Source organism: Corythoichthys intestinalis, chromosome 3, assembly GCF_030265065.1.
Source record: "Corythoichthys intestinalis isolate RoL2023-P3 chromosome 3, ASM3026506v1, whole genome shotgun sequence".
Lineage (NCBI taxonomy): Eukaryota > Metazoa > Chordata > Actinopteri > Syngnathiformes > Syngnathidae > Corythoichthys > Corythoichthys intestinalis.
In genome coordinates this window covers 56,566,506-56,586,949 of record NC_080397.1, presented here as the reverse complement: position 1 = coordinate 56,586,949, position 20,444 = coordinate 56,566,506, and the positions used below count along the sequence as shown (strand labels likewise).

At 38.2% G+C, this 20,444-nt stretch overlaps 1 protein-coding gene across 2 annotated transcripts in view; it reads left to right on the top strand.

Moving 5' to 3' along the window:
• The window catches only part of LOC130913346 (leucine-zipper-like transcriptional regulator 1), a 43,161-nt gene that overhangs the window by 8,184 nt on the left and 14,533 nt on the right, over positions 1-20,444 (top strand). For both annotated transcript variants that reach the window (XM_057831893.1, XM_057831892.1), the window contains exons 5-18: positions 1,130-1,238; positions 1,356-1,439; positions 1,516-1,573; positions 1,656-1,795; positions 1,880-2,081; positions 5,205-5,315; positions 5,958-6,050; positions 6,133-6,228; positions 9,396-9,570; positions 12,912-13,081; positions 13,231-13,514; positions 13,600-13,749; positions 20,156-20,261; positions 20,326-20,406. In XM_057831893.1, the coding sequence (XP_057687876.1) occupies positions 1,130-1,238; positions 1,356-1,439; positions 1,516-1,573; positions 1,656-1,795; positions 1,880-2,081; positions 5,205-5,315; positions 5,958-6,050; positions 6,133-6,228; positions 9,396-9,570; positions 12,912-13,081; positions 13,231-13,514; positions 13,600-13,749; positions 20,156-20,261; positions 20,326-20,406 (1,859 nt within the window). The remainder of the gene's footprint in view (positions 1-1,129; positions 1,239-1,355; positions 1,440-1,515; positions 1,574-1,655; positions 1,796-1,879; positions 2,082-5,204; positions 5,316-5,957; positions 6,051-6,132; positions 6,229-9,395; positions 9,571-12,911; positions 13,082-13,230; positions 13,515-13,599; positions 13,750-20,155; positions 20,262-20,325; positions 20,407-20,444) is intronic.

The window sequence follows — 20,444 nt, the reverse complement described above, 5'->3', positions numbered from 1 at the left end:
ATTCTTTAGAAATCAGCATTATTAAAATAGGTGAGTTTGAGGAATTTTCCAATTTTTGATGAAAAACAGAGAAATTGAGCTTTTTGTAAAAGCATACATTTCAAACATTGACACAGCTATTTTTTGCTTTTGTTACATTCCAAACATCTGAATAATGTTTTCCTTCTACAAAATAACATAAACAACAAGACAAATAGAGCATTTGATAGTAAAGTAACAATTTATTTACACATAACTAAACTATTGAACTGAGAGATGACGCTGTTGTGGCCGCGACAGCCGGGTAAACACCGCCTGACTCATCAAGATGGATTTTTTGAGTCTTTCTTTTGTGGTGACCACTGCCTCGTGGCGGAGTTCGCCTGGAGAACTTGTTGACAGCCGGGTTAAACTTTTCCCTCATCGCCACCTGACTCATTCTTTTGTGGTGACCACTGCCTTGTGGTGGAGTTCGCCAGGGGAACTTGTGTGGGACATGTTGTGTTCCTGGTGGAGAACTGGTTTGTCGTTTCCGGCTGAGTAGCGGGGGACGCGAGCGGCGGAGCACGGCGCCGCGGGCTCTGCTCGGAGAGCAGCATGGACTCAACGGCATCGTCCGCTGCACTGGTGGTCCTGGTAGTTCTGCTCGGTCGTCCGCCGCCTTGCATCCTAGATGTCCTCCTGGTCATCGCACTTGGTCGTTTTCCCCGGCCGTTCGTTCCGTTGGATCGGGTTGCGGGTCTTACTAAGTGCGCTACTGCCCTCCAGTGGCCAGTTGTATTGCTTTAAAATGGAGTTTCAGCATTGTGCTTTGGAGCTAAGTTGCATCAGAACCTCGAGATGTCTCTTGTGAAAAAAAAACATAAAAGACGTATAAATGCGTCTTTGGGACACTGAAACAATTAAAAATAGAACGTAAAAAAGACTGATTTCTCGTCATCTGCGCTTTTCCAAATTGTTGTATATCGTCGAATCGTCTCAAAATATGATTCTATTTCACAAAATAATGCTATTAAAGACTCCTGTCGTAGGCACTTTATTGATAGATTAATCGATTACTTAAATAATCGATACCTGCAGCCCTAATCTGGTATTTACAAATGTTATTGATGCTGAATGTAATACTGCTGTGCTTTTAAATATATTCCAGGAGGGTATACTGGAGACATATATTCCAACTCCAACCTAAAAAATAAAAATGATCTCTTTGAATACAAGTTTGCAACAGGACAGTGGACGGAATGGAAAGTAGAGGGGAGGTAATGTATTTTCGAACATATTGAATATTATGTCCTCAATAGGGAAAAACGTGTATTCAAGTAAAGCATATATGATTTAATCAATTTTACATTCTTTCTATTGTGTGTTTTATCTAGCCTGCCAGTGGCTCGCTCAGCTCACGGAGCCACAGTTTACAGTGATAAGTTGTGGATATTTGCAGGTTATGATGGGAATGCCAGGTATGTTTCATGCTACACCGCATGCCCTTTTTGATAACAGTGTCCACAATCATGACACGTTTTTCACTTCGTGTAGGTTGAACGACATGTGGACCATCAGCCTGCAGGACAGAGAGCATGCATGTTGGGAAGAGGCCAGTATATAAGGACCAGTGAGGGTAGAGCCCACGTAAATCATTTCATTTGCTGACCTCGGTGTTTTTGTTTTACTATCAGATTGAGCAGAGTGGCGAGATTCCTCCGTCTTGCTGCAACTTCCCCGTAGCTGTATGCAGGGACAAGATGTTTGTCTTTTCGGGCCAGAGCGGAGCCAAGATAACCAACAACCTCTTCCAGTTTGAATTCAATGGCCACATGTGAGCCTAGTCAATGTTAATAAATCAAACTTTCACATTCAACCTGTCTAGCAGCTGCTGACTTAAAAGCTTTCATCCCTGCAGGTGGACCCGCATTCCCACTGAACATTTGCTACGAGGCTCTCCGCCACCTCCTCAGCGGCGTTATGGCCACACAATGGTTGCCTTCGACCGCCATTTGTATGTGTTTGGCGGGGCTGCTGATAACACTCTGCCCAATGAGCTGCACTGCTATGATGTGGACTCTCAGAGCTGGGAGGTGATCCACCCCAGTCTGGACAGTGAGGTATAAATTGTCAAGAGTTCAATCAGTTGTTTATCAAATATTTTCCAGTAGGGCTGCATCATATATTCTAGTAGTTGATTAATCTAGGGCTGCAGCTATCGGGTTTTTTAGTCGTCGATTAATCGATGAATTAGTTCGAATAATCGAGTAATCGGATAAGGAACATGAAAAATTGAAATACCTGAGCTGAGCCTCAAATGGTATAAAAAAAATAAATAAATGAGGGTCTATGTACAACAAAAGAACAATTGGCCAACATAGCTAAAGTCCGCTAGCTTAAATGCTAAAAAATGCTAACTTTTTTTTTTTTTTTTTTACCTCTTAACAAATGGTTCAGACACATATTCCCACAAAAAAACGCTAAATATATCTATCAACTAATTTAAGAATGCATACAAAAACTTAGCTTACGTTGGTCTTAACAGGGAGCAGTTGAATTCAGCCATGTGAAATGAGGCAGACCAGAGGGAAGTGTATCCACCCTAATCAATAAAACAAAATGCAAACACTTCCAAAATAAATCATCACAACGCCACTTTAATTAAACGAATATTCAAAGCAACAAAATTCAATTATAATACTTTTTCTAATCGAATACTCAATCGATTAATCGTTGCAGCACTAGATTAATCTATCAACTAGTTAGTTCGAACAATCCAGTAATTAGGAACATTTAATGTGTTGCAAAATAAATTTTAGGATATGTAAAACAAAGGCTTGCTAAGATTGCACTTTCAAAAGAGCATTAAATGCGAATACACAATATAATTACTAAGCGTTTATTCAAATAATGTAAAATTGCACTTTCATTTAAAAAAAAAAAAATACTTGAGCTTACCCTCAAACGGTATAAAAAAATAAAGATCTAAGTCCAACATAAGAACTATTGGCTAACTTGCATAGCAAAAGTTCGCTAGCTTAAATGCTATAAAATGCTAATGTTTTTTTTTTTTTTTTAAACAATGCTCTTAACAAATCGATCAAACACATATTCCCACAAATAAGGCTAAATGTACAAACAAAATTTTGAATGCATAAAAACATTCAAACAAAAACTTTCAAACTTATGTTGGTCTTAGCAGGGAGCAGCTGGATGCAGCCATGTTCGATGGGCTATAACATATTCACTGTTGCCACTAGAGGGAACTGTATCCAACTAAATCAATAATGAAAGTCTGCTAGCTTAAATGCTATAGAATGCGAACTTTTAATTTTTTTTTTTTTTTTTACAATGCTCTAAACATCATTCAAACACATATGCCCACAAAAAAAAAAAAAACTGCAAAATGTACTTCTAAACTAAAAAAGCCATACAATAAGTTGGTCCTAACAGGGAGCAGCTACTTCCAGCCGTTTTAAATGAGTTATGTCAGATTCGCTGTTGCCCAAATCAATAAAAATAAATGCAAAGACTTTCAAATAAGGCAAGGCAAGGCAAGGCAAATTTATTTATATAGCACAATTCAACACAAGGCAATTCAAAGTGCTTTACATCACATGAAGACCATAAAAATCACATTTAAATCAACACAACGTAAAAACCAAGACAAAAGATCGCATTTAATCACAAAATAAAAAATAAATAAAAATAAAACAACAATAAAAATAAAGCAAAAACTACTACTACTAATAATCATTGAAATCAGCAATGGAGATAAGCACAAGAGGAATAGAAGGCAGGTAGGTTGAAATATATAGACAGTTATGGATATGCAGTGCCAAACAAAAGCGTTTTTAGCCCTGATTTAATGGAGCTAACAGTTTGAGCATACTTCAGACGTTCGGGTAACTTGTTCCAGAGGTGAGGAGCATAATAACTAAATGCTGCCTCACCCTGCTTGGTTCTTGTTCTTGGAACATGCAGAAGACCCGTTCCAGACGACCTTAGGGGTCTAGATGTCTCATAGGAATCTAACAAGTCAAGCATGTATTTTGGTCCAAGGCCATTAAGTGTTTTGTAGACGAGCATTAGTATTTTATAGTATATCCTTTGACTCACTGGAAGCCAGTGTAGTGATTTCAAAACCGGTGTAATGTGGTCCAGCTTCCTTGTATTTGTGAGGACTCTGGCTGCTGCATTCTGTACTAGCTGCAGCTTCCTGACTGATTTTTTATCAAGACCTGTAAATATACTGTTGCAGTAGTCCAATCTACTGAAAATGAATGCATGCATAAGTTTTTCCATGTCTTGTTGAGTCAGAAGCCCCTTAATTCTGGTTATATTTTTTAGGTGGTAATAAGCGGATTTAGTGACGGACTTTAGATGGCTATCAAATTTTAGGTCTGAGTCAATAATTACGCCAAGGTTTCTGACTTGATTTGTAGCTGTAAGGGACATTGTGCTAAGTTGGCTGCTTATCTTTGACCTTTCCTTTTTTGGCCCAAAAATGATCACCTCTGTCTTCTCCACATTTAACTGGAGAAAATTCTGGCACATCCATTCATTGATTTGATGAATGCATTTACTCAGGGAGACTAAGGGACTATAATCATGTGGGGACACAGAAATGTACAGTTGTGTGTCATCTGCATAGGCGTGATAGGAGATGTCATACTGTTCCATTATCTGAGCTAACGGAAGCATATAGATGTTAAATAAGAGTGGTCCAAGAATTGACCCTTGAGGGACTCCACACGTGAATTTGGTTCGTTCTGACTGATAATTTCCAATTGACACAAAGAAATCTCTATCATGTAAATAGGATGTGAACCACTGAAGAATAGTGTCAGTAAGCCCTACCCACTGTTCCAATCTGCTGAGTAGTATGTTGTGATCAACCGTGTCAAATGCGGCGCTGAGATCCAATAGTAGCAGAACAGATGATTTGCCTGCATCGGTATTCCGACGAATATCATTTAGGACTTTGATAAGCACGGTCTCGGTGCTGTGTTGTGGCCGAAATCCAGACTGGAATGAGTTAAAAAGATTGTTTTGCATCATAAAAGTCTGGATCTGTATAAGTAAGACCATTACAATGCTACTCTAATGAAACGAATACTTGAAGCAGCAAAATTTAATTTGAAGCTTTTTTTTTATCGAATTACTCGATAAATCAATGCAGCACTATTTTCTGGTAATGTTTGTTTGATATCCTAACATGAATTGCATCCCTGCCTTCTCAGATGCCAAGTGGGAGGCTCTTCCATGCAGCTGCTGTGATTCAAGACGCTATGTACATTTTTGGAGGGACTGTGGACAACAATGTTCGCAGTGGGGAGATGTACAGGTTTCAGGTGGGCACGTTTTCCTTGTTACGTGCATGTCAAGTCACTGGATGTGACGTATTCTGTGGATTGTTGTTAAGTAAGGCAAATATGTTTGATTATATTTCATATTGTCCTGGGCACTGTGTTTTACAAACAGATAAATCATTCCTGTGTAGGGACGTTCCGATACAGATTTTTTTTTTTTTAACTTTCCATTTGATTTCTTTAAAAACAGGTTTTGCTGTAGACTTGTAGTTCTTAAAAGATAAATGTTAGTTTGAGTTATAATAATTTGATATTCAAAACCCTCTTGATGTTTTCGTTTTTATAAAATTTTGAAAATTAGTTTAACTAGTAGGTCGCCATTGTTGTCGACGACTAAATGCACTCTGGGCGGTGACGTCACTGGGCAGTGCTGCCGTACTTCCACAGTGTCACTCGTTAGCCAGATAAATATGTCGTCGGTTTGAGCGGAAAAGTGATGAGCAGGACAACTTTCCCTATATTTTACAAAACGAGCAGCAAAAGCGATTAAATGAAGGTCTCCAGCGGGATTCGAATCCACGTTTCCCATGCGACAGATGAGCGCGTAGACCACAGGGCTATACTTCTGCATGACGTTATGCATGCAACTGAAAAGAAAGCCTTGATAAATATGTTTCTCTACAGTTTTCTTGCTATCCAAAGTGTACTCTCCATGAAGACTATGGTAAATTGTGGGAGAACCGACAGTTCTGTGACGTGGAATTTATTCTAGGAGAGGTGGGTTTCTTTTTGTCCTCATTTACTGCAAGAGTGTTAATATATGATATAGTAAAATCAAAATCAACTTTTTCTTTTCTAGCGGGAAGAAAGAGTTCTGGGACATATAGCTATTGTGACGGCCAGATGCCAGTGGCTGCGTAAGAAAATCCTGCAGGCTCGGGAAAGACAGCGACAGGTTTGCAGCTTTTCCTCAACTTTTGGAAGGAAGAATTAGCAATACTTAAAGAAATGTACATGGCGGAAAACACGCCGGTGATTTGAAGTTCCGGTCTGAGACCCCCAATTTGGCCAAATTTCAAAATTGCCCGATATGTATGTGTGATACATCGTTGGAAAGCTTAAAATGTTAATTTTCTGGGGGAAGAAAAATTTTGGACAGGAGAGCATTTAAAAAAAAAAAAAAAAAGAATTTTAAACAACGAAACCCTATCTGGAGGTGAGAGCATGAAAGAGCAGAATTAAAGACACTGTGACTTTAACGAGATATTACCGAGTACTTACCTTGTTTCGATCCCAAAACTCCATGTAGCATGTATCACTGAGTGTCAAGACACAGCTGTGAATGGCCACAGCTGGATCTTTGTGGGATTTTATGGGTGAAACACGGTAATATTACAAGGGTCGCGATGCAGAAATCGCAGACATAAAGGAGTGGTAGAGATTTTCTTTTTCATATATTTACCCTTTCAATATTTTTTTTCCTTTCAATTTTTCTTTGTTTGGATCAATTATCATCTAACATATCGGAAAAACAGCGACAGTAACAAAAAAATACAATTAAGCGATAGTTGAGTAGAGGTGTGCAAAATTTCCGATTCTTAGATTACTCGTGATTCGGCCGTGGAAGATTCGAGAACGATTCACAAACATCCAAATTCCGATTATTGAAATATGCGAAGTAAAGCGGAAGTACACAACACTCAGCGCGCCGCACGGTCTTCGGGACGGAACGGAGCGAGAATAGCTAAACATCATGCTTCCCATTACCCGGCCCCTCGGGTAATGTCAATGCTCAACTCACGGCTCTAGCTCAACTCATGCAACGAGATAAAAAAACACAACAACATACCTGACTGCTGCCGAAAAGCTGCGACAAAGTACATCCATATGTTACAGTGGATATCATTTATATAGGACTAGACTAGATATAGATTTGGTAGTGTTAGCAGCACATCTACAAAAAGCTTGATGCGGGCGTTATAAACGGCCGCCATCTTAAAGCAGTACACTTCCCTGCAAGGCTGTTGTAGCGAACCTTCCAAGCAAACCTAATTAACTTTTAAAATACTTCTAAAAAACTAAAAACTAAAAAACTTCTAAAAATACTCCTAAATCGGTAAAATATTGACTTGACTCTAACTTTAAAATAGTTTTAAAACTTTCACATGTTGAAAGTAGACAAAATGGAAATTATGGAATAACGGGAGCAATTTTAACAACTTTAACAGTTGATTCACATCATTAAATTAATTGAATGTAGTTTAAAGCTGCTGATACAGAATGGGGATTGGAGTTTTTTATTTAATGTTATTTTTGTATATTTGTTTACTGCTATATGTTAACTTGATACTGAAGTAGTAGTGTGGTTTAGCCTGAGAGTATTTTTGAACAATTTTGGAACTAATGTACAAAACATAAAAAAAAAAAGAGAGAGAAAAAAAAAGGAGGGGGGGTGCATCAATAATCGTTTTATAATCGAATCGGAGCCTCTGAATCGTAATTGTAATCGATTCGTTAGGTGCCCAAAGATTCCCAGCTCTAGTTGTGAGGTAGATATCCGTGACTTTTTACAGACACCATTTTCTTCATTGTGATGTAATTTGTTTAAAAGTTTGAAATATACGAGTGAATAATTTTTTTTAAGTCGTTTTCTTTTTTTACCAAAATATTAGACATCAATTGATGATTCTAAGCTAAAAATGACATTTTGAGTAATAGATATAATTAATTACTAGGGTTGTTCCGATCTTGTTTTTTTGCTCCTGATCCGATCCCGATCGTTTTAGTTTGAGTATCTGCCGATCCCGATATTTCCCGATCCGATTGTTTTTTTTTGCTCCCGATTCAATTCCAATCATTCTTGATAATTTTTCCCGATCATATACATTTTGGCAATGCATTAAGAAAAAAATGAAAAAAACTCGGACAAATATATACATTCAACATACAGTACATAAGTACTGTATTTGTTTGTTATGACAATAAATCCTCAAGATGGCATTTACATTATTAACATTCTTTCTGTGAGAGGGATCCACTGATCGAAATACTTGTGACTTTGTATATTGTGACTAAATATCGTCATCTAGTGTATTTGTTGAGCTTTCAGTAAATGATACTGTAGCCATGCCCAAATGCATAATGGGAAGTGGAACCATGACTGCGTAGTGGTACCAATTGATATATCTTGTCTGCGTTGGGAAATAATATAAGGTGTTAAGAAAAAAATCAATTGCTACCTTGCTTTCCCCCAATTTGCTTCCCATGATATTTCTAATCGTAGGGAGAGGGATTGTAAGGCTTTAGCCAATTAAAAAAAAGGCTCCAAAGGCTGCCAAAATTCACTACTCATTTTACGCTGCCTTTTATATCTCTATATAGGTAAAACGGCTTCATTACAGATTGAGCGCGACAATGCCTGGGTGGGTCATGCAGCGCATGCATTAATTGTGTTAAATATTTTAACGTGATACATTTTTAAAAAAAACTAATTACCGCCGTTATTGGGATAAATTTGATAACCCTACCTTAAGCCTAAACTAAAGACTCTGGATGAGTGTAACATATTATGTTTGTAAAGTTAAATACAATGAGAAAATGATTTAATTAAAAAATATATACATATTAGAAAAAGGCATGGCCGATATTTATTTATTTTTTCAGATTCCAATACTTTGAAAGTGACGTGATCGAACCCGATCGATCGGCACATCTTTATTAATTACCTTTGTTTTATGGCTGGGTTGAAACAAAAGCGGTTGCGCGACGTCTGTAAACGGGGGTTTCCAGGGTAAAACGGACAAATTAAAAACAGTTCGGGGGCTTCATGCGCCATGAATCTGCTATGGGAGCATATAGACATATTGTTCTATCAAACACAACAGTTGTTTTGGCTTAAAATACAGCAGTTTCTTTTGAAGAGGAGTGCAAGAGCAGAAACTGCTTTTTCAGTCTTGTCTGTGTTTTCCGCCATATATAAAATGAAAGTAAAAAACTTTCATGAAATGCACACAATATCACGAGCGACGTCCAATTCATTTTAACTGGATCGGATGTCTGTCGTTGTCAACAGCAGCCGATTTAGTAAATTCAGTGACAGGAAATCATGCGTCTTGTTTTCAGAGGACCAAACAGGACAGCAGTGAGGAGAGTGATGAAGGGGCCACAAGAGGTGGAACTCACAAGCTATCGGGCAGACAGCCAATGCTGGAAGTATCCATCAGGGAAGCAGAAGCCCAGCCTTTTGAAGTGTTAATGCAGTTTCTCTACACAGACAAGATTCAGTACCCACGCAGAGGTAGCATTTTTCCACGTTTCTACAATTTCTAAGGTCATCAACACGATCTGTTCGATGATCTCCGATGTATCAAGATTTTGCAAAAAAGGGTTAGGGTTCACTTAGTTGTGCTGTATGAAAACTTGTTCTGCAACATAGTGAGGCATATTCTTTCCTAAAAATTGCTTATGGATTACATTGGGCAACAAAAAAATCCATTCTATAGTTTTTCCTAATGTGTTGTTACTACATGCACTCAACTCGCCACATCTTCTTTAAAAACATAATACAGTGATCCATCTCTACTTCACGCTTCAAACTTCGCGCCCTCAGTTTATCGCAGCTTTTTTTCCAATTAATTAAAAATAGTCTTTTATTTACGATATATGCATGTTTACATGTACAAATAATTGTTTTCTTTTATATATATCTCATATCATAATTATTACATTTACAGTGCTTAAAAACCATTTATTGAAATATACACATACTGAAATTTTCGGACTATAAGGCGCACCTGTTTATAAGCCACCACCCACCAAATTTGACACGAACACGGCATTTGTACATCGATAAGCCGCACTGGAATATAAGCCGCAGCTGTCCTCACTGTATCATGGAATATTTACACCAAAAGATATTGGGGCAGTTTACATGGTGACTCTCCGAGAAGACGAAAAATTTCATGTTTGCATTTATATTGTTCCGATTCCATTCGAATAATGTCGCAATTCCGCATAAAAACGATGTAGTATTCATGCCAGGACCTAGGCGGCAGTGCAGATTTACAAGGCGACAGTGAATGATGCACTTTGACCTCCTCAGCCCGGAAGACAACATGCCCGCACTCTCCAAGCAATGGCATTTTCTTTTGTTCAAATAGGCACAAAAATGGAAACATTCAACATATTTAAATTAAAAATATTATGAAAACAGTAAATTAAAGCCATTTGCTGTTCCGCCATTTGCTGTTTTTAATGTTTAATAGCACCGCTGCGCACGCCCATGTGACGTGCGCGGGCGCTTTCGTCATCGAAACGAGGCCGGTTTCCGTGCATATGCATGCACTGCGACCCCCGTAATCGAATTCTTCCACTTTAGAGGCAGGATTCTGAATTTTTCGTCTTTGCCTTTCGTCTTCGCCGACACCATATGCACGCGAGGCAATTCCGCTACTCAGTCATTGCGTCTTCATGTCGCAAAGTCGCCATGTAAACTGCCCCATTAACTGGTAATGTTTTATTTGGCAGCGGCATCATAAGACTGCCATAAGACCAAACCCCATGAAGTTTTGAACTAATTGACAGCAAAGCTTCATTGCTTCAAGAAGCTTCATTTGGCCATCAATGTTCCCTAAGGGGAGACAGTCAACCTCTGCTGCCACCTGCTATCAAGACTGCTGTCATCCAACATGCCTCCTAGCATGCACTGTAGCGCTACAGATGTAAATTACAATCAAAATTCATGTTCTCTGCTAATTACTTCTTCACTTAATGTTCTAGTTGTTTCATTAATTGCTAGTTATGGTATTTGGTCACACTTTATTTAACAGTGGCACCATAAGTCTGTCAAAAGACCATCATAATTATGACATGACACTGCCATGAGCATGAATGAATGCTTACGACAGATGTCATTTTGTGTCATCCGGCAAATGATCTCACTTTTGAATGGATGGAAAAGATCCGAGCTGGACATAAATGGAGTTAGTGACATAATTTGCTGGATGACACTTTCATGACATCTGTCATAAGCATTCATTTATGCCAGTGGTCTCAAACCGGTCCTCAAAGGGCCGCAGGGGGTACTGGATTTCATTCCAACCAAACGAGACAAATACCTTTTCACCAATCTGGTTTCTTACAAGTGTAATCAGTTGATTGCAATCAGGTGCTGCTTATGTTAGTAGAAACCTAATTGGTTGAACTGTTTGTGCTGGATCTGTTGGAACAAAAACCAGGACCCACTGCGGCCCTTTGTGGAGTCGGTTTGAGACCGCTGATTTATGCCAATGATAGTGCCATTTCATAATTATGAAGGTCTTATGGCAGTCCTAGCACTGTCAAATAAAGTGATGTCTATTAACCCAAATAAATCAACAAATAAGGCACACTGGACTATAAGATGCAGGATTCAAAATAAGGGAAAAAGTGTAGCGGTTTATAGTCCGAAAATTATGGTACAAATAAGAGTTTGTTTTTTTTTTGTTTAAATTATACATTTGGAAAATACATGCCTTATATTTCTTTCTTTCCAATGCTGTTACATTTGAATACATGCATTGAGCACACACACACAAAAAAAAGTTTTTATTTTATGTACTAAGTAAACTCTGCCTCTACTTCGCAAATTTTCAATTTTTGTTTGGGTGTCCTTCTTAACAGCGAAAAATGAGGGATCACTGCAGTATTAAAATGGTATTGCAGTCCGATGTATTGGGCCGATAATTAGAAATTTGACATATATCCTTTTTTTTTTTTTTTTTTTTTTCAAAATCCGGCCGACCGATATGAAAATGTCAATCTAAAACTAAAGATAGGGAGTAGGGATCGCGCCATTTTTCAGAGGATCAGAATTAGGTGAAAAGGATCTGGTTTTTAATTAAAAGAACTATATATATATATATATATATATATAGTTTTTTTGCTTCATGCTTGTACAGCCTCACTCTCCCTCCTGCTGCTTTTCTTGGTCAGCAGTGCACTGCAAGTTTTGCTTGTTAAAGTTAACGATAACTGCCAGGCATTGAAGCTTTGATCTTGCTAGAGAAGCTTGGCAGCGCTACCTTCAAAGACGCCGAATGTGTCAATCATCGTTTAGCGCTGTTAAACACTAGTGTGCTGTGGCAACTCATTGTGTGTGCGCGAAGCATTTAATAAAGAAAAAAAAAAAATTCTGCGTTATTCTTCCTCTTTAAATCCCATTATGAAGGCAGCACGATGGGACATTAACATGTTTAAAGCTTTTTTTTTTGGAACACTCTTTTATTCAACTTTATGAGAGATGTTTCTGAGTCTAGGAAATTCAGTAGCTTTTATTTTTTATTTCTGTGATTCAATAAACATGCTTTAGTGTTTGCATTAATAATTTTTTTTGCGCTTTTACAGCAAATGAATATCGGCTCCAAAAATCGGTTATTGGCTCCCCTTACTACTAATAATCAGTATCAGTCCTGACAAACTCTCGATCTCTATTGCAGTCATGCATGTTTCTTTTATATTTGATTATGTCAAAGTTTTAAAATAGAAAGCAAGCTCATATGTTAAAAAAGTCTTTTCATTTTTTTTCTGTTTTACAAAAACAAGGTTTCTATACCATTTTTTTGTTTTCATGTGTTTCATTCGCTTTTGTCCTGTTTCCAGGTCATGTTCAGGATGTTCTCCTAATCATGGACGTTTACAAACTAGCCCTGAGTTTCAAACTCTCCCGCTTGGAGCAGTTGTGTGTTCAGTACATCGAGGCTTCTGTTGACCTGCAGAACGTTCTCAGTGTTTGTGAAAATGCAAACAAGCTCCAACTTGACCAGCTAAAGGTACTTTTTGCTGACAATGGTGGCGATCTCAAAAAGTCAGCAGTCTCTTCTTTAAAAGCTTACGTTTAATGCTGCCACACACAAGGCATATGATGTGTTCACAAGCAGAGTTCTCTTCACTCCCACAAATTCATTTTTTTCCCCTTCAGGAACATTGCCTTAATTTCGTGGTGAAAGAATCCCACTTCAACCAGGTGATCATGACGAGAGAGTTTGAACATCTGTCCACGCCACTGATTGTGGAGATAGTCCGACGAAAGCAGCAGCCCCCTCCGAGATTGTACTCTGACCAGCCTGTGGACATTGGCACCTCCCTAGTGCAGGACATGAAGGCGTACCTAGAAGGAGGGGGCCTTGAGTTCTGTGATATTATCCTGCTGTTAGATGGGCACCCTCGACCCGCTCATAAAGCCATACTAGCAGCTCGTTCCAGGTACGGCGCTTTTGTGTACACTCACAGTATGGGTCAGCAAATCTTCGGCCATTATTTTAATCAATTTTACTCTTTGAATTTTCAGTTATTTCGAGGCCATGTTCCGCTCCTTCATGCCAGAGGACGGCCAGGTTAATATCTCTATCGGTGAGATGGTTCCCAGTAAGCAGGCATTCGAGTCCATGCTACGCTACATCTACTATGGGGATGTTAACATGCCTCCAGAAGATTCTCTGTATCCTTGTCTAATTCAAATCCTTTATTCACATTCATCCGTATCAGGTGCGATTTTTGATTCTTCATTTAATTGGAGCAATATGGAAAAATCCTTTCCACATCTGTTTGGAGAAGCAACTCACAGGATGGATGGTGTCGCCTTAGCCAACTACCCCATCACCAAGACAATTAAGTTTAATGCTGTCAATAACTAACCCTTTCCTGTTAAGAAAGCCCCTACCAACGCCATTTGATTGACAGACCCTTTTGGTAAAAGCAAAGCAAAGACGATGACAAGCGAAATAGAAAAGACAAAGAAATAATTGCCATTTTTTTCCGTTTGTGTTTTCAATGACAAAATTCAAAGTCAGTGACAAAAATTTCAATTGTTTTTTTGGCTTGTGACTTTCAACGAAGAATAGTAAATGTCAATAGCAAAATATACTTATATATTATAATTTATTTATGCATTCATTAATTTCCCTTTATCTATTCATTTATTTATTAATTCATATATTTTTTAATTTTGGCACTCCTGTGATTCCATACATTTCTAACGCTTATGAACGTAATTAATTGATAGGTTAAATGATCAATGCAAAATAATCTGTATTGACTTATACCAAACTTTTATATGTATTGCTTCAGGTCACTGAAATATTTGAACATAACATAACATAATTATATTAATATTCACAATAAACCTGTTAACAATCTCTTAACTATCCAGGAATGCAAAAAATAAATATTTGTATTAAGACCAGTCAACATTGTCTAAATAAATAAATAACTGAAACAAAACAAAAAATAAATAAAATGGAGCCTTCCATCAAGTAAAACACAATTGCTTTTGTCCATGAGCACAGCTAAACTCAACAAAATATGAAAACTCCTTTGGGCTGTTTAAGACCACATAAATAAAATAAAAATGACAATTGGGGTTAAAAAAAAAAAAAAAAAACATAAAAACTGTTTGATTAAAGTTAACTAGTGCTGCAACGATTAATCGATCAATTTGATTAGAAAAAAAATTCGAATCAAATTTTGCTGCTTCAAGTATTTGTTTAGAGTGGCGTTGTAATGGTTTGTTTTGAAAGTTGCATTTAGTTTTATTGATTTGGTTGGATATACTACCCTCTAGTGGCAACAGTGAATATGCTATAACTCGTCTAACATGGCTGAATCCAGCTGCTCCTTGTTAAGACCAACATAAGGTATGTTTTTTTAAAGCTAATATTTATGTTTATGCATTTATTATTTAGTTCAGAATTATATTTAGCAGTTTTTTCCGTGGGAATATGTGAACGATTTGTTAAGAGCATTGTAAAAAAACAACAACAACATAGCATTTTATAGCATATAAGCTATAGCGAACTTTTGCTATGCAAGTTAGTCAATTGTGCTTTTGTTGTACTTAGATCCACATTTATTAATTTTTTAAATATCGTTTGAGGCTAACGATAGCTCAGGTATTTACTTTTAAATCAAAGTGCAATTCTGCATAGTTTGAAGAAACTCGGAAATTTTATTTTGTATTCACATTTAATGAAAATAATGAAAATAATTTTAGCAGGCCAAAACAAATATTATTGCATAAGCATAAACACTTGTTAATTTCTTTACATATCCTAAAATTCATTCTGTACCACATTAAATGTCGTGATCCGATGACTTGATTATTCGAACTAATTAATTGATTAATCGATTATCTAAATAATCGATAGCTTCAGCTCTAAAGTTAACAGCTGAAAACGCTTACAGTCCAAGTAAGGTTACTTAAAAGTTGGTCGGGGACAATCTGAGCATCTTGAAAAGTTGGTAGTGCTATTTCCCTACCGTCCCTTATTCAAACCTACGCCCTTGGACTAAAGTAATAATGGATAGAATCATCAAAACATTTTGGTCTCATTGGTCTCCTTATATTGGGAAGTATTTTAAAACATTTAAAACATTTTAAAACGTGTAAGCCTGAAGATTGATGAGTTATATTGCTGTACATTTCAGAAGTGTACAGTGTATCACAAAAGTGAGTACACCCCTCACATTTCTGCAGATATTTAAGTATATCTTCTCATGGGACAACAATGACAAAATGACACTTTGACGCAATGAAAAGTAGTCTGTGTGCAGCTTATATAATTGAGTTAATTTTATTTTCCCCTCAAAATAACTCAAAATGTAGCCATTAATATCTAATCCCCTGGCAACAAAAGTGAGTACACCCCTTAGAAACTACATCCCTGAATGTCCAAATTGAGTACTGCTTGTCATTTTCCCTCCAAAATTTCATGTGACTCATTAGTGTTACTAGGTCCAGGTGTGCATAGGGAGCAGGTGTGTTCAAATTTGTAGTGCAGCTCTCACACTCTCTCATACCGGTCACTGAAAGTTCCAACATGGCACCACATGGCGAAGAACTCTCTGAGGATCTTAAAAGACGTATTGTTGCACTACATTAAGATGGCCAAGGCTACAAGAAGATTGTCAACACCCTGAAACTGAGCTGCATCATAGTGGCTAAGATCATCCAGTGTTTTAAAAGAGCAGGGTCCACTCAGAACAGGCCTCGGGTTGGACGTCCAAAGAAGCTGAGCGCATGTGCTGAGCGTCACATCCAAATGCTTTCTTTGAAAGATTGTCGCAGGAGTGCTGTTAGCATTGCTGCAGAGAGGTGGGGGGGTGGGGGGGTCAGCCTGTTAGTGCTCAGACTATACGCCGCACTCTACATCAAATTGGTGTGCATGGCTGTCACCCCAGGAGGAAGCCAAATCTGAAGACGTTCTACAAGAAAGCCCGCAAACAGTTTGCTGAAGATATGTCAACAAAGCTCATGGATTACTGGAACCATGTCCTACGGTCTGGTGAGACGGAAATTAATTTGTTTGGTTCCGATGGTCTCAAGCATGTCTGGCAGCGACCAGTTGAGGAGTACAAAGATAAGTGTGTCATGCCTGCAGTCAAGCATGGTGGTGGGAATGTCATGGTCTGCTGCATGAGTGCTGCAGGTGTTGTTTCCATTGAGGGAAACATGAACTCCAACATGTACTGTGAAATACTGCAGCAGAGCATGATCCCCTCCCTCCAGAAACTGGGTCGCAGGGCAGTGTTCCAGCATGACAATGACCCCAAACACACCTCCAAGATGACCACTACTTAGCTGAAGAGGCTGAGGGTAAAGGTGATGGACTGGCCGAGCATGTCTCCCGACTTAAACCCAATAGAACGTCTTTGGGGGATCCTCAAGCGGAAGGTGGAGGTGTGCAAAGTCTCAAATATCCGGCAGCTTCGCAACGTCGTCATGGAGCTATGAAGCTCTGGTCAACTCCGTGCCCAGGAGAGTAAAGGCAGTTGTGGATAATAGTGGTGGCCACACAAAATATTGACAGTTGACATTTTGTATTGTATGTTAATATTGACAACTTTCACTAAGGGGTGTACTCACTTTTGTTGCCAGGGGTTTACATATTAATGGCAATATTTTGAGGGGAAAATAAATTAACTCCATTATGTAAGCTGCACACAGACTACTTTTCATTGTGTCATTTTGTCAGTGTTGTCCCATGAAAAGATATACTTAAATATCTGCAGAAATGCGAGGGGTGTACTCACTTTTGTGATACACTGTAGATGGCGCACTCTTGCAGATGTGGTTTAAAGTAAGCTTGAGAACGATAAACCGATACGACCGGATATCCGGTTTTACAGGCGAGCGATACGGCTGTATCGATAGCAAACTAACTATTCGACAGCAAATAGCCAGTAAATCATAGATGTATCGATAGTACAACAAGGACTCGGCTATCGCGAGCACAAAAAACGGTCAGCAGCGTTCATACCATTGCTTTGTTAGTTTTATGTACCATGCTATGCGTACATGAATGACACATAATTAGCTTGCACTTAAATCGTGCTGCGCAGTGCCTTCCCCAATGCTCGACCCCAAGGATCGCCGCACTTCAAGTGAGACAGCACATATATCGTAACATGAACAGCCACTACTCACAGTCGTGGTTGCCTCAACTTCCTATCATGCATTTCGATCGTGGCGGGCGTGTCATAACTACGCCAGAGCAAACTAAACCACAGTCGCGCATCCTAAAACAATTGACAAACAACACGAGCGCTGACGCCAGCTTGCCAGGAGTAAGTTTCAAATGACAGCGATTGATTTTCAACGCACGTCGGACTTGGAAGTGAAGACGGCACCCAGATTTGCATGGGACCGAGATCGTGAGTTTTTAACTCTGAAAATAAACCCACTACAATGGCACGACCTGCTGGAGATATTGTTTCCACGAAACGCAGTCTACTTAAACATGAACATGTGGATCAGTTGATCTTCCGCAAGAAAAATCTGCCCTTCAAAAAGATATGGACAGTGATGAGGAATAAAAATGTGGAAGAACAGGCATAAGTGAATGACTTTGCTGTGTATAAAGTTAAAATAATGATTACTGACCGATCTGGCTAAAATGCCATGTTTTTATTCCCCCAATTATACCAGAGGTAAAGAATAATAGCATTATGATTTATTTATTATTTATTATGATAACACTAGCAGGTTTAATTCTTTTCTTCTATAGCTCCTGCATATAATTTTAGTTTGTAAGATGTTTACGTTGAAAGGTTGCACTTAAATTACCTACCTCTTGTGTTAAAAACACCACGAAATACAGAGATTGAATTACTGCACTTTATTGTTGTCTGTCACTGGAGTTTTATTGTATTATCAATCCCAGCCAACAAAATGATGGTCATCTAGTTGGCCTTATTTTTTTTGTTTTTCATGTCTCAAAAATAAACATACATTGGTATTAACTTTTGTTGTTTAATTTTGCTTGTAGAAATTTGGTCTTTTTTATCCGTTTAAAATACTGTAAGGCAAGGCTAGGCAAATTTATTTATATAGCACAATTCAACACAAGGCAATTCAAAGTGCTTTACATCACATGAAGATCATAAAAATCACATTTAAATCAACACAACGTAGAAATGAAGACAAAAGATCGCATTTAATCACAGAATAAAAATAAATAAATAAAATAAAAATAAAACAAAAACTACTACTAATAATAATAATTGAAATCAGCAATGGAGATAGAAACGAGGAATAGAAAGCAGGTAGATTGAAATATATAGACAGTTATAGATATGCAGTGCTAAACAAAAGCGTTTTTAGCCCTGATTTAAAAGAGCTAACAGTTTGAGCATACTTCAGACGTTCGGGTAACTTGTTCCAGAGGTGAGGAGCATAATAACTAAATGCTGCCTCACCCTGCTTGGTTCTTGTTCTTGGAACATGCAGAAGACCGGTTCCAGACGACCTTAGGGGTCTAGATGTCTCATAGGACTCTAACAAGTCAAGCATGTATTTTGGTCCAAGGCCATTAAGTGTTTTGTAGACGAGCAGTAGTATTTTATAGTCTATCCTTTGACTTACTGGAAGCCAGTGTAGCGATTTCAAAACTGGTGTAATGTGGTCCAGCTTCCTTGTATTTGTGAGGACTCTGGCTGCAGTATTCTGTACCAGCTGCAACTTCCTGACTGATTTTTTTATCAAGACCTGTAAATATACCGTTGCAATAGTCCAATCTGCTGAAAATGAATGCATGCATAAGTTTTTCCATGTCTTGTTGAGTCAGAAGCCCCTTAATTCTGGTTATATTTTTTAGGTGGTAATAAGCGGATTTAGTGACGGACTTTAAATGGCTATCAAATTTTAAGTCTGAGTCAATAATTACGCCAAGGTTTCTGACTTGATTTGTAGCTGTAAGTGACATTGTGCTAAGTTGGCTGCTTATCTTTGAGCTTTCCTTTTTTGGCCCAAAAATGATCACCTCTGTCTTCTGCACATTTAACTGGAGAAAATTCTGGCACATCCATTCATTGATTTGATGAATGCATTTGCTCAGGGTGACTAGACGTATTGTTGCACTACATTAAGATGACCAAGGCTACAATATAATATATAATATATAGTAAGAACAAACAACAAATGTTTACTATCGTATCGTTTTCACACTGTATCGAACCATATCGTTCTTAAACTGTATCGAATCTTATCGAATCACTCTGCCTTAAAAATGTATCATTTTTTAATCGAATCGTAACCTGTGTATCTAGATACATATTGAATCGGCTTCATACCAGAGATTCCCAACCCTTGTTTAAAGTTGCTTCAAGGATTCCAAATCCAAATGTCACAGCAGTGCCTCTGGCTGGTTCTTTTGTGGAACTGCATAATTCACTTGTTACACTTGTGCACAACCAATGCAGCACAAGAGCTGCAGAAGAATGGTTTTCATCTGGTATTTGAAATGGGAACTTTCATTATTATTAACATTCTAGATTGTCATAATCAAGTGCTATATAATGTCAACGCCAGTGATAAAAATGTGTCTTTTCCTTGACCTTTTGTTAAACAGTTATCTGTTTGCTGCACCATATTATTACGGCTTTTCAAATAACAGGCTGCAAGCTTATTGCAAGCAAAATCTGGAGATGAATGTCACCGTGGAGAACGTTTTGCAGGTATTTCAGTGGAGGGGGGAAAACAACGCTGCGTACACAATATGACGTGTTTGTCTCGGTGCAGATTCTGGAGGCGGCCGATAAGACTCAGGCTCTGGACATGAAGAAGCATTGCCTACACATAATTGTCCACCAGTTCATCAAGGTGGGTGGGCTCGTATCCGGCGCCCTGGGGGCTTGCTG